General features: G+C 44.4%; 2 protein-coding genes across 8 annotated transcripts in view; one reads left to right on the plus strand and one right to left on the minus strand.

The window, feature by feature from the left end:
- Fam53c (family with sequence similarity 53 member C) overlaps positions 1–11,047 on the minus strand; it is a 17,618-nt gene extending 6,571 nt beyond the window's left edge. Inside the window, exons 1-4 of one of the 7 annotated variants that reach the window (XM_090331453.1) lie at positions 10,893–11,047; positions 5,901–6,130; positions 5,407–5,464; positions 1–10 (exon numbers count right to left, since the gene is read on the minus strand). The exon at positions 1–10 is cut by the window's left edge and continues 775 nt beyond it. In XM_090331453.1, the coding sequence (XP_090187579.1) occupies positions 1–10; positions 5,407–5,464; positions 5,901–5,978 (146 nt within the window). In that variant the 5' untranslated portion in view covers positions 5,979–6,130; positions 10,893–11,047. Of the gene's footprint in view, positions 11–5,406; positions 5,465–5,900; positions 6,131–8,020; positions 8,106–9,629; positions 9,743–10,028; positions 10,119–10,297; positions 10,621–10,751 lie in introns of those variants that run through there. The other 6 variants (XM_090331457.1, XM_090331451.1, XM_090331452.1 and 3 more) reach the window with 6 other exon arrangements.
- The window catches only part of Cdc25c (cell division cycle 25C), a 28,578-nt gene continuing 24,939 nt past the window's right edge, over positions 10,237–13,875 (plus strand). Inside the window, exon 1 of the mRNA XM_090331449.1 lies at positions 10,237–10,408. The gene's annotated coding sequence lies outside the window, so the exon portion shown is untranslated. The remainder of the gene's footprint in view (positions 10,409–13,875) is intronic.

Consider the following 13,875-nt stretch of genomic DNA (forward strand, 5'->3'; position numbering starts at 1 on the left):
GAAGCACCTTCTGGGAGGAATTCATAATAAAAAAATTAAATTAATAACAGTTAATTTTTATTTTTTTGGTCATAGGACTTGAACTCTAAGCCTGGGCATTGTCCCTGAGCTCTTCAGCTCAAGGCTACCACCCTACCCCTTGAGCAACTTTCAGTTTTTTGGTGGTTAATTGGAGATAAGAGTCTTACAAACTTTTTAGTGCCTGGGCTGGCTTTGAACCATGACCCTCAGATCTCAGCCTCCTGAGAAGCTAGGATTACAGGTGTGAGCCACCTTGCCTGGCAACTTTTTTAATATTTATTTATTTTGGGGGTCATGGGGCTTGAACTCTGAGCCTGGGCGCTATCCCTGAGCTCTTAGCTCAAGGGTACCTCCCTACCCTTGAGCCAATTCCCACTTCCCAGTTTTCTAGAGGTTAATTAGAGATAAGAGTCGCAGGTCCTTTTGTGCGTAAGCTAGCTTTGAACCTTGATCCTCAGATCTCAACCTCCTGAGTAGCTAGGATTACAGATGTGAGCCATTGCACCCCGACTCTTTAAAATGCTGGTATTGAGGCTTGAACTGAAGGCCTTGTGCTCTGGGAGGGAGGGGTTGTTTTGTTTTGTCAGTCATGGGGCTTGAACTCTGGGCCTGGGCAGTCCCTGATCTATTCAGCTCAAGGCTACTACCCTACCCCTTGAGCCACAACACCACTGCCTGTTTTCTAATGGTTAACTGGAGATAAGAGTCTCATGGACTTCCCTGCCCGGGATGGCTTTAAATCATGATCCTCAGATCTCAGTCTCTTGAGTAACTTTGATTACAGGCATGAGCCACCAGCACCTAGCTTGCTCTTGGTTTTCTGTACACTTCTAGTCTAGCTTTTATGCTGGTTAAATGGCATCTCTACACTTTTCTGGCTGGCTAGCTTCCCACCATGATCATCAGATCTTGGCCTCATTATAAGCTAGGATTACAGATACCAGCTACTAGTCCCAGGCTTGACAGAAAAAAAAATTTTTCTTTCAAGAACTTCTGTGCCAAATGATGTACTGAGCATGTGGCTTATCAAATAGCTCCATGAGAGAGGAGGTGGAAGCTCTCATCTGTAAATCCTACTTAGGAGACTGAGAGCTGAGGATGTAAGTTTGAGACCAGAGTGGGTAGGAAAGTCCATGGGACTTTTATCTCCAATTAACCACCAAAAAGCCAGAAGTAGAGGTGTGGCTAAAGTGGAAGAGTGTTTGCTGTGAGCAAAAAAGCTCAATGACAAAGCCTAGGTACTGAGCTTAAGCTCTAAGACCAGCACAAAAAATCTCCATGGGATAGCTACCATGATTAGCTACATTTCACTGATGAGCGAAGTTCAGTAACTTGCCTCAAATCACAAAACAAGTAAATGACCAAACCAGGATTCAGGTCTGTCTGATGCCAAGGCTATGTTTGTTAGGCACTATGCTATACTACTCCCACAAGAAACTACACAGAATTGAAAACATGTATCATATATACTGCCTGCCACTCCCTCAAAGGTACAACATATGTTACTATCTATACCCCACTCAACACACCCCTGTTCACGCAACTACTCCACCTAGCCATATCTACAAACTTCCTTTCCCTGTTCGCAGCCTGGGTTCTAAGAAGAAAGCCTGTACTCTCTTTTCCTTGGTCCTTTTTCCTTCTCATGTGTCAACAAGGCCAAGAATTAGGGCTGCCAAGAAGTGAGAGGTAATTAAACAGGTAGATTACTTTTCTTCCTAGGGAGGGTAAAAGAATAGAACAGGGGTACTGATGGTAGAACCTATATTTGAGAAACCCTAAAATTTTGTGTTCTTGTTCCTTTGTGTCTGGCTATGTACCTATTCGGATTCTCCTTCCTCTAAGCATTCTACTATTTAAACTTTTTATTGTTATTATAAAGGTGACATATAGAGGAGTTACAGTTACATAAGGCAGGTAGAGAGTACTTTTTTTGGGGGGGGGGGGTCATAGGGCTTGAACTCTGGGCCTGGGTGCTATTCCTAAGTTCTTCAGTTCAAGGCTACCACCCTACCCCTTGAGCCACAGCCCCACTTTTCTAATGCTTAATTGGAGATAAGAGTCTTAGACTTTAGTGCCCAGCTAGCTTTGAACTGTGATCCTCAGATCTCAGCCTCCTGAGTAGCTAAGATCACAGGTGTGAGCCACCATGCCTGGCATTTTTTTTTTTTTTTCTTTTTGCCAGTCCTGGGCTTAAGCTCAGGGCCTGAGCACAGTTCTTGGATTTTTCTCAAGGCTAGAGCTCTACCACTTGAGCCTCAGCACCACTTCCCGCTTTTTCTAAGTATGTGGTACCAAGGAACCTGGGTCTTCATGCATGCTAGGCAAGCACTCTACTACTAGGCCAAACTCCTGGCCCCAGGCCTGGCATTTTTTCAAATTTATTTTTATTTTCTTGCCAGTCCTGGGACTTGAATTCAGGGCCTAGGCACTGTCCTCGGAGACATTTTGCTCAAGTCTAGCACTCTGCTACTTAAGCCACAGCACCACCTCTGCCTTTTTCTGTGTATGTGGTACTGAGGAATCAAATGCGACTTCATGCATGGTAGGCAAGCTCTCTACTACTAGGCTACATACTCAGCTCAATTGTACATTTCTTTTGGGACAATGTCACACCTTCCCTAGCTCTCTCCCGGTTTTTCTCTCCCATCCCTACCCATAATTTGTATAGTTCATTTTTATTTATTTATTTTTTGGCCAGTCCTGGGGCCTGAACTCAGGGCCTGGGCACTTTCCATGGACACTTTTTGCTGAAGGCTAATGCTCTGCCACTTGGGCCACAGCGCCATTCTGGCTCTTTCTGAATATATGGTACCCAGGAATCAAACCCAAAGCTTCATATATGTTAGGCAAGGACTCTACCACTACACTATGCTCCCAGCCCTATGTGCATTTTCAATATAGTGTTCAGTGAGTACCTATTGCTGCATTGTTCACCCTTTGTTCCTCCATTTTTGTGCCTCCCTTTATACTCCCTAAGAGTATATATATATAAAGTTCATATAAATGAATAAACAAACTAAATAGAAAAGAAAAATCAACTGAACAAAATCCTATTGTTTTCATTCCCTGGAGTTCATTTTGATAGACATTTTGTTTGATTAGATGTACGTAGGCATTGTGCCTTTCTGTTCTTCATTCTCACCAGGTATGAATGCCTAGAGATCTGTAAAATTTATGTCCTAAGCATTATTTTAAAGGAAGAAAGGAGAAGTGTGCTAGAAATGGTTCTTGCTGCATTTCAACCAATATTATTACTTTTAGTGGTTAGCTCATTAAGGGACAAAGGACCATTCCAACATCCTCTGGATGGAATTTTGCAGAGGCTGGAGATCTGGAAAACAAGTCACAAGTATATGAAAACTCGTGATAGTAAATTGAGGCCTAACTATTTGGTCAATAGTTCTTATTCCTACTATACTCCAAGAGGGAGGAGATCAGGAGTCCTGTTACTCCTGATGGGTAAGTATGACATAATACTTACCCATGACATAACACTTAGCTTTCAGCAATTGTTTAATAAAGAACAAAACATTTTTGTCAACTTATTTCCCTTGCCACACACCCCAGAAAAGAAAGTGAAAGGAGAAAAGCCTGGTAGCTTTAGGCTAGAGATCTATGCCCATGAGCACAGACCCGTTATTTATCATTTAGACCTCAGATATATATATTGTCACATGTGAAAAATAACCTATATCTTATATAGTGAATGGGATGCTGGAAATTACCTAAATATACATCAGAAGGAGATTGGCTAATAAACTTAAGATATGTCCATCCAGTATGAGAATATATGGCTAAAAAAAGCAAGGGAATGCCTAGTATACTAATAGGGAAAGATCTCAAAGGTATATTAAGTTTTAAAAAAGAATATAGAACAGAATATGTAGTTTCCCTTTTAAGAAAATAGGAGCTGGGTGCAATGGCTCACGCTTGTAATCCTAGCTACTCAGGAGGCTGAGATCTAAGGATCATGGTTCAAAGCCAGCCCAGGCAATAAAAAGTCGGTAAGACTCATCTCCAGTTAACCACTGGAAAACCAGGAAGTGGCACTGTGGCTCCAGGGTTAAGGCAGTAGACTTGAGCTGAAGAGCTCAGGGACAGTGCACAGGCCAAGTTCAAACCCCATGACCCACAAAAAAAAAAAAAAAAGAAAAAGAAAGAAAGAAAGAAAATAGGAGCCTGGCATAGTGGCTCAGGCCTGTAATCCTAGTTACTGAGGAGGGTGAGATCTGAGGTTCATGGTTCAAAGCCAGCCTGGGCACTAAAGTCCAAGAGACTCTTATCTCCAATTAACCACTAGAAAACAGGAAGTGGTGCTGTAGCTCCAGGGGTAGGGTGGTAGCTTTGAGCTGAAGAGCTCAGGGACAACACCTAGCCTTAGAGTTCCAACCCCAGGACAGACCAAAAATAATAAAATAATAATAATAAAGAAAAAAAGAAAATAGGAATATAATCCAGTGGATGGTGGCTTATACCTATAATCCTCGCTACTCAGGAAGCTGAGATCTAAGGATCATGATGAAAAGCCAGCCCGGGCAGGAAAAGTCTATGAGACTCATGTCTGATTAACCACCAAAAATGCAGAAGTGGAGCTGTGGCTCAAGTGGTAGAGTACTAGCATTTTGAGCAAAAACAAAACAAAACAAAAGAAAAATCTCAGGGACAGCACTCAAGCCCTTAGTTCAAGCCTCAGAACCAGTACCCAGATCGGAAAAAAAAAAGTATACACATATACATTCACTTCTACTTGTATAAAGAAATTCTGGAGCCGGGAATTTGGCCTAGTGGTAGAGTGCTTGCCTAGCATGCACGAAAACCCAAGTTCGATTCCTTGGTACCACATACATAGAAAAAGCCAAAAGTGACGCTGTGGCTCAAGTGGTAGGGCTTTAGCCTCAAGAAAACCCAAGAAGAATGCTGAGGGCCTGAGTTCAAGTCCCAGGACTGGGGGAAAAAAAAGGAATTCTGGCTGGAAGTACAAGAAAATAGTAAGAGGGCTTCTTTGTTTTGTTCCATATGAAATAAACATGTTCTACCATTGACAGTAAGAGCTACCACTAAGTCACAGCCTCCTAGGGAGAGAACTGGGTGGAGAGGAGAGAATAACTTTCTTTAGTGTAATGTTATTTTTAATTTTTAAACTATATAAATGCATTACCTAGTTTAAAAAAATAGAGAACTCCTTACAAGCTAGAATAAGGGCAACTAAACAGATAATTTTCCTGCAGGGCAGTAAAATGGAAACAAATGCTGATCTTAGAAGCTGACCCCAGCAAGAAACTAGTCTTGATCACTAAAAACCAATAAAAGATATGTGTGAAGACAAGAGTACACACACATATACAAAACATACATACTTCTAACACACACATAATACCTTACCAGACACAAGCTGGAAAGGGTTCCCACAGTTGGATATGTCTGCATGATCAGGCAAAGGCTGAGGAGAGAAAGAGGGAGAGAGAGAGAGAAAGAGGGGGAGAGAGAGAGAGAGAGAGAGAAGAGAATATTCATTATGATTTGTGTCTAGAACACATTAACAAACTTTTAGCAAGATCTTTACAATTCTTGGACTAACCAGGGTATCAGAGGACCCTAAGTGTTTTCTTTCCATTGTCTTTCTGAAGTTAATGAGTAAAATAATCCACACCTTCCAATATTTCAAACCCTTCTCCACCCAAGTTTTAGTGTCCTTCTCTATTAGTGGAAAAATCCCTGCCCCCTTCTTTTTGGGCTGGGTTTGGAGCCTTAGTGGGCCCTTTTAGTACAAGTACAATGCTTCATATAACACAGAACAAAGGTAAAGTGGTAGCAACAAACAGCCTCAGAAAAAAGGGGGAGGGGGTTATGGAGAAGCAGGAAGACTGGTCTTTTACCAGACTGATGCTGAAGCGTGTGCATTTCAGCTCATCCAGAGTCTGCTTCTGTAGCTGTTCAGTGATCAGGGTTATCATGTTTCTCCCCAGGATTTGACTTGCACACTTTGGAGCAATTGATGGATGTCTTCCCTGTTGTTCTTCCAGACCTCACTCGTGAGCCGTCTTCTGCCACTGCAGCACCATTCTAGCACCATTGGGACTTCCCTCTCCAGTCATGCCTGCTGAGTCTGCCAATTACAGAGGGACCAGCCCCAAGTGATATTAGAGATGTACCTGGTCCATGGCGCACGTACCACAGGACTTCTATGCCAGACCTCTGGCAGACATTAATTGATCACAGCTCTTTCCTGCTAAGCCTAAAGATAGCCTCAGAAACATTCTGAACTTGGCAATCCAGATATCCAATAAAATAAACCAGAGTTGGCAAGCAAATTGAAACCTATTTACCACTCCTAACCTGTCTCATGCTCTGTTGTTTCTTCCTGGAATACCAGTACCACTTAGCTAATAGCTCAAGTGACAAAGAGAGATGCCCAATTGGGTTATTTCCATACCAACCAGCCCAGTGTTTTATCTTCCTGTCAGAAGCCAAGAGAAGCACTCTTCTCCTAAACTACAGTATACATACAACACAGTGAGGAGCAATGGTTATAGGCAGGACTTTCTGCTTCAGACCACAATAAATAAGATTTTAGGTCCTAAACAACAGATATATTGTTTTCCAACAGGTATCTGTTGGAAAGATAAGGAAATGGTCAGGGTAATTCTGATTCCATTTCAAGCTGGGCATCTATGACTCAAGTCTATAATCCTAAAGATATATAGAAAGCTAAGATCCAAAGATCTGAGTTTGAAAATCAGTCTGGGATAAAAAGTTCATGAGATCCCATTTCCAATTACCCAGCAAAAAGCCAGGCTGAAGGAGTGACTTAAGTGGTAGACCATGAGCCATGATCAGGAAAGCTGAGTTAGTGAGGTACTGGGTTCAAGCCCAGTATCAGCAAAAAGAAAAACTACCTCAAAACAACCCCATGACTTCATCCAACTAAGGGTTTAACCTGATCTGACTCAGACCAATAAATATAATTAACCAACTTTTCACTGGCAATTTCTCATAGAAGCAAGTTAAATCTTTTTAAAAGAATAGGCTTCAAGTCCATGCAGTTATGCATGAAAGAGCAAGTGTTGACCTTGTGTCTTTTTTTTTTTTTTTTTTTTGCCAGTCCTGGGCTTGGGCTCAGGGCCTGAGAACCATCCTTGGTTTTTTGTTTTTTGGGGTTTTTTTTTTGCCAGTCCTGGGCTTGAGCTCAGGGCCTGAGCACTGTCCTTGGACTTTCTCAAGGCTAGAGCTCTACCACTTGAGCCTCAGCACCACTTCTGGCTTTTTTTTTTCTATGTATGTGGTACCAAGGAATCGAACCCGGGTCTTCGTGCATGCTAGGCAAGCACTCAACCACTAGGCCAAACTCCCGGCCCCATCCTTGGGTTTTTTTCAAACCTAGAGCTCTACCACTGGAACCACAGCACCACTTCTGGCTTTTTCCTATGTATGTGGTACTGAGGAATCAAACCTAGGTCTTTGTGCATGCTAGGTAAGCACTCTACCACTAGGCCAAACTCCTGGTCACCTTATTTTATTTTATTATAAGAAATCATTAGCAGGCAGATAACTCATCAGTGTATATAAGATTAACTAGAGAGAACAATTAACAAAGCTGAATCTCAATCTAACTTGCTGTAACCTCTTAACACTCCTCAGTTTATCCATATATAAAATGATTACAACAATCAGTCACAGGAATGATATAACATAGATTATCAAAATGTACAAAAGCATACCATCTGTCCTATAAATATCAAGAGTCCAAATAGATTGCCATTTTTCATCTCTCCTGTTAGCTGTTCTTCAAAGCCTCAGCATGCCAAAAGTGAGGGTATTATTAAGATGAAGAAAGCAGTAGGGTCTATCTCTCTAGCTGCATGATATCCTCTCTCACCTCCTCACTAAGGAAAAGCCCAAGATGGCTACCCTGTGACCTGGAGGTGGACAGAAATACCCTCCCATAAAGAATTATCTCTACCCACCTGGCTAGGTGCTAGGTGCTAGGTGCTCTCACCTGTAATCCTAGCTACTCAGGTGGCTGAGATATGAAGATCAAGGTTCAAAGCCATCCCGGGCACACAAAATACAAAAGAAACTGGACATTCTTAACTCTAATTAACCCCTAAAAAAAAATGGGAAGTGAGGCTAGGCTTGAAGGTAGGGAAGTAGCCTTGAGGTGAAGAGCTCCGGACGGCACCCAGGCCTAGTGATAGGGTGGTGGCCTTGAGCTGAGGAGCCCAAGCCATGTTCAAGCTCCATGACCCAAAAAAAAATTTAAAAAAAAAAAAAAAAGAATTATCTCGAGCCGGGAGTTTGGCCTAGTGGTTAAACTGGCAAACAACAACAACAACAAAAACAAGGGGCCAGGAGTTTAGCCTAGTGGTAGAGTGCTTGCCTAGCATGCACGAAGACCCAGGTTTGATTCCTTGGTACCACATACATACAAAAAAGCCGGAAGTGGTGCTGAGGCTCAAGTGGTAGAGCTCTAGCCTTGAGAAAATCCAAGGACAGCACTCAGGCCCTGAGCTCACGCCCAGGACTGGCAAAAAAAAAAAAAAAAAAAAAAAGAATTATCTCTACCCCATTCCCACTTCAGAGGGTAACAACAAGAAAGAGCAAAGAAAATACCTATGTATGTACTTGAAGTTCTTTGAAAGAAAGGTGCAGAAGTCAATCATCATTATACTTAACTATCATTCTCATGCATCATTATTATACCACCTTAAACAAAGTTTCAGTTTTCTGAACCCTCACTTTGCTGTGTCCCCTATGTTCCTGCAGCAGAAGCTAAAGCAGGTATGACTTCTTATTCCTACATTCTTAACTTTTGCCTTCAAAAATTAACCAGATGGGGTTGGAAGGGGGAGAAATGGAGAACGATGGATGCTGATCAAGATGCACTGTACTCATATAAAAACCTGACTTACAGAATTGAAACCTCTTTGTACAACTACATAACAATAACAATAATAAACGATCAACCAGAAAGGGAACCTAACTACACACTTTTCCCCTAGAGACTCCAGGCCCCAGTCTAATCAGCCATGAGGAGCAGGGAATGAAACCAACTCTTTCTAGCTTTTCATAAGACATTTGTAAAAAGCAGAAAACTCCCAACCCTCTCTAGAATCAAGTGAGGACAGCGATTTCTTCATTTTAGTGATTGGGATGTGGCCACACACAGCGGTAATTGGAACAATGCAACCACCACCCCGCAAGTGATAGTCTGAGTCTGAGTTTCCTAAACAGGCCAGGCTGAGAGGGGGAACAGAACGGAAGCCATAAGGAATCAAACCAGGACACAAAAGAAGGTAAACCAGCTCCACAAGGGGCCTCCTCTTTCTCAAGCAGGCACTGAAAAAAGTATAAGAAGCCCTCTCTGGTTGCCTTCTTTCCCCTTCCATTTTGTGTATGTGAGGGGTAGAGAGAGCCCTGAACAGTCACTAAACAAGTTAAAACTTCTCAGCCAAACAACTGGCACAGAGCTCAGCCCTTCACAGAGCAGCAGCAGGCCGCTAGGCCCTCCCAGGAACCCCACCAGGCCTAACTCTCAGTCCAGGCTCTCCCTCCACCATAATCCTCCTAAAGATTGCCCATCCCATCTCCCATTGGATGTCACTAACCCCTGACAGTCGTGTTTCAGGGATGCTGAGGTTGTGCTGAAACCTGGACAACCCAGGATCCAGTCAGGCCAAGAAACAGGGGAACCACAAATCCCCTGGGGAGCTTCCCCCAGGTACCAAGCCCCACACCTCTTGGGAGAGACTGAAGAAAAACATTTGCAAGGCAGGGAGGTGCGAGAACAGGTAAGTGGGGAACTGGCTGATCTACCTCCATATGGTTCTGGTGGGATAGGAGTGACAAGTGGGCACCCCTCCCCCACCCACCCCCACCCCGCTTTAGAAGCGAACGGCAAGGCCCCCTCCAAATCTTCGACCTCTCCCTCCGTTGCCCTGCCTGTCCCTGCGGGGTGGGGCATGAGGCGTCCACTGGTCCCTGGGAGGGGGTACGCCAGGTCTCACTAAGGGGATTCGCTCTCCTCTTCCCACTCGGGTTCCCTCGTATAGCCACGGGAAGCGAACTCGGGACGCCAGGGATGGGGAGGGTCTGGGACGCAGCACTCCCCCCCCACCCCCTCCCCCCACCGGGTCCCGCGCTCTCCCTGGCGAAGCGGCCTGCCGGGCCCGGCCGCGCGGGCCGCTGGGCTGGGGGAGGGGAAGGAGAGAGGGAGGGAGGGACAGTCGAGGTGCCTGCCCCGAGGCCCCAACGCCACCTGCCCTCCGCCACCTACCGCGGCTCCTCCAGCTCCCAGGGCCGCGGCCGGAGCAGCTCTGAGCGCTCCTTTCGCCCCACGGTGCCCTTAAAAGGCGTCGGCACGAACCAACAGGCCCCTGAGGAGAGTGTAAGTACCACTCGGCGTCCCAGAACCCCTCCGAACCACCTGCAGAGGCCCGGACCCAGTACCGCTCCTCTGTCGCGAGTCTTCCTGCTGTAGCGCCGTCGGGAACGAGCCTGGAGCTTTGATTTCGGGGTGGGGTGGTTTCCTCACTAGCGAGTCACCCCCTGTTAAATAGCCTGGAAAGTGGACGGGCCCAGTTAGAGGCACAGCTCCAAACCCGCGGGGGAGGCCCTGTCGGACGGAGGTAAACAAAGCCCTGGCCCCGCTCCTCGTCCCGACGTCGACACAGCTGAAACGACTCCTTCAATTCCGGCTACGTAACAGAATCAGCCACAGTGCCTCTCACCTGCTCTTCGGTCCCAGAGGATGAGGCCACCTTTCTGAAGGAATCTCCCCTTCCCCCCGACCCCCGGAAAAGGACCGGTCCATCGCGTGAAGGCTGTTGGGAAATGTAGTCCAAGCGCCGATTAGGGCCTGCTCAGAGTACCTGGAGCCCCTCTTGGAGCTACCGGATCGCTCGAACCTTATAAATCCGACATTTATAACGGTTGTGGGGCATGCCCGCTAGATTCTTTCATTTTCCCTGCCACCAGAACAGTTTGGAAAGCTGAGGACAGCCCAGGGGCTGTTTCAACTCCCTCTATGCCTCCCCCCCCCCAGCAGGATGAGGTAATGGGATTGTGATTATGACATCATAGGCAGTTCAGTTGCTTGGGGTGGGGGGGAGTACGGTGGTTACAGCTGGACCAGTTTCCTTAAGACAGAAGCGGAGGGAGGGAGGAAGACAGGCGGGTGGGGAAAACGAAATCGACAGTACTGTTATTTACTCTTCAGGAACAGGAAACCACCTTTATTAAGTCTATCACTACCACCACCTCCCACCTCAAAGTTTAAGTCCTTTTTAAAAAGATAGAGATGAGATTTGTATCTGGCTCAGGAAAAATTGAGTTTCAACTAGATCAAAGAGATGTGCAAGAAAAAAGGGTGAGGTTTTAAACAATGCTTTCATATAATCTCTTTGTATGACTTTTTTTTTTTTTTTTTTTTGGCCAGTCCTGGGGCTTGAACTCAGGTTCTGGGCACTGTCCTCAAGGCTTACCACTTGAGCCACAGCTCCACTTCCAGCTTTTTCTGTGTATGGTACTGAAATCAAACCCAGGGCATGCTAGGCAAGCACTCTACTAAGCCACCTTCCAGGCCAGATTTCCTTTTTAATTGATTAGAAAGTAAAGCAAACAACTCCATTGTTTAAATTACCAGTAAATCTCCTGAAAAACATGTTTATTCTAAATATGTTGTGCCCTACTCAAGTCTAAGAAATAGCTGTGATTATGTGGAAAGTAGAATCAGTAATGGGGATCTTCCTTGTTGAGATGGGCAGAGCAGCAAGCAGGATCCACCATGTCTGCAAACTGAAAAAGAGTGAAGTGTTAAGAAAATGGGGGGGAGGGGGCAGGAAATGGGGAAAAACCATGAGAATGGGGTATTAATATGTGAGAAGTAATGTACCTACTATCTGGCGAATGTAACTGTAACCCCTCTATACATTGCAATAAAAAAATTTTTTGAATAAAATGGGGGAGGAGATAAGATTTATTTTGCACTGCACATTGCCCTTTGTCTAAGATAAGGAGCAAAGGCAGGAGCCCTGAAGTAGTGACATCCAATTATTTTTCTGTAATTGCACATGTTGTATTATGTGCCACGCACTGAGTACCAACTTTAAGGATTCCCATTTTGCTTACGATAACTTTAAAAATTCCATTTAAAAGATAAAACCACCTGAGAGGTTGACTACCTATGAGACTAAAGTTATGTGAGGCTGAACATTTTTGCTTTGTACTATTATCTGTTCTCATTTTTATTATTGACCCTGCTTACTAAAATTAAATGGTTTCATAAAAGTTAAAATTGACTCCTTTGTCAAACATCGAAAGAAACTATGATACTTGAAAAAAAATTAAGCAAACACTCCATCTAGATGCCAGTTGTTCACAACAGTAAATCCTAGCTATTCAGGAGTTTAATGTTATAGTTTGAAGCTAGCTTAGGCTAGCCTTAAGAACGTATCTCCAACAAAAAAGGTGGACTGGAAGTATAGCTCAACTGAGAGCATTAGGCCTAGCTCTCAATGCCCAGGCCCAGAGGTAGGGCAGTAGTCTTGAGCTGAAGGGTTCAGGGACAGTGCCCAGGCTCAGAATCCAAGTCCCATAGTCAACAACAACAACAACAACAAAAAAGGCTGGGAGGTTGGCCTAGTTGTTAAGTGCTTGCCTAGCATGCACTAAGACCTGGGTTCAATTCCTCGGTACCACATACATAGAAAAAAGCTGGAAGTGGTGCTGAGACTCAAGTGGTAGAGCTCTAGCCTTGAGAAAGTCCAAGGACAGTGCTCAGGCCCTGAGACTGGCAAAAAAAAAAAATACTGCCATATAGGACTCATAATAAATGACTATAGCTAGACCTGATGACACATGCCTATAATCTGAGTTCTTAGGGGGCTAACACCAAAAGATCTCAAGTTCAGGGCTAGCCTAAATCAAGATCTTTTATAGGGTTTTGTTGCTATTTTGGTTTTTTTTTTTCTTTGTTTTGTCAGTTGGGGGGTATGGGCATGTCCCTGAGCTTCTTCTACTGTGCCTGGCTAATTCTAGATATTTTTAATTACTTTTTTTTTTTTTGTCTAAAATGGGCCTTAAACTCGGGGTCTGGATGGTATCTTTGAGTTCTTTTGCTCAAGGCTAGCACTCTACCACTTTGGATCAGAGCACCATTTCCAGTTTTCTGGTAGTTAATTGGAGAAAAGAGTATCACTGACTTTCCTGCGCAGGCTTGCTTTCAACCACAATCCTTAGGTCTCAGCCTCCTGAGTAACTAGGATTGTAGGTGTGAGCCACTAGTGCCAGGCAAATTACATTTTTTTTGTGTGTGGGTCCTGGGGCTTGAACTCTGGGCCTGGGCTCTGTCACTGAGCTCTTCAGCTCAAGGCTACCACCCTACTCTGTGCCACAGCCCCACTTCCCATTAGTGATTAATTAGAGGTAAGAGTCTCTCCGACTTTAGTGCCCAGGCTGAATTTGAACCGAGATCCACAGATCTCAGTCTCCTGAGTAGTTAGGCTTACAGGTATGAGCCACCCTGTTGCCTCAAATTACCTTTTTTTGAGACAGGATCTTGATTAGTAGCCCAAGCTGGCCCCAAATTCACTGTGTAACCCAGCCTGAGATCCTCTTGCCTCAAACTTCATTGATGCTGTGATGACAGGCATTTATCAACAGGCCCAGGTTAGTTCTCAATTTTTAAAAACATGTCCTGTTTGTTGATGTTGCTCCCTTCTTTATTCTTTTGTCCTTAGACTACTTCTATCCCATCTAATTGTACCCTCATGAAGTCAGACCCCATCTGTTACCCAGACACAATGCTTTTGGCAGAGTATACTTACCTGTGTTCCCTTTGGATCTTCATCCATA

Source organism: Megascapheus bottae, chromosome 4 (assembly GCF_031878675.1).
Source record: "Megascapheus bottae isolate mThoBot1 chromosome 4, mThoBot2.hap1, whole genome shotgun sequence".
Taxonomy (NCBI): domain Eukaryota; kingdom Metazoa; phylum Chordata; class Mammalia; order Rodentia; family Geomyidae; genus Megascapheus; species Megascapheus bottae.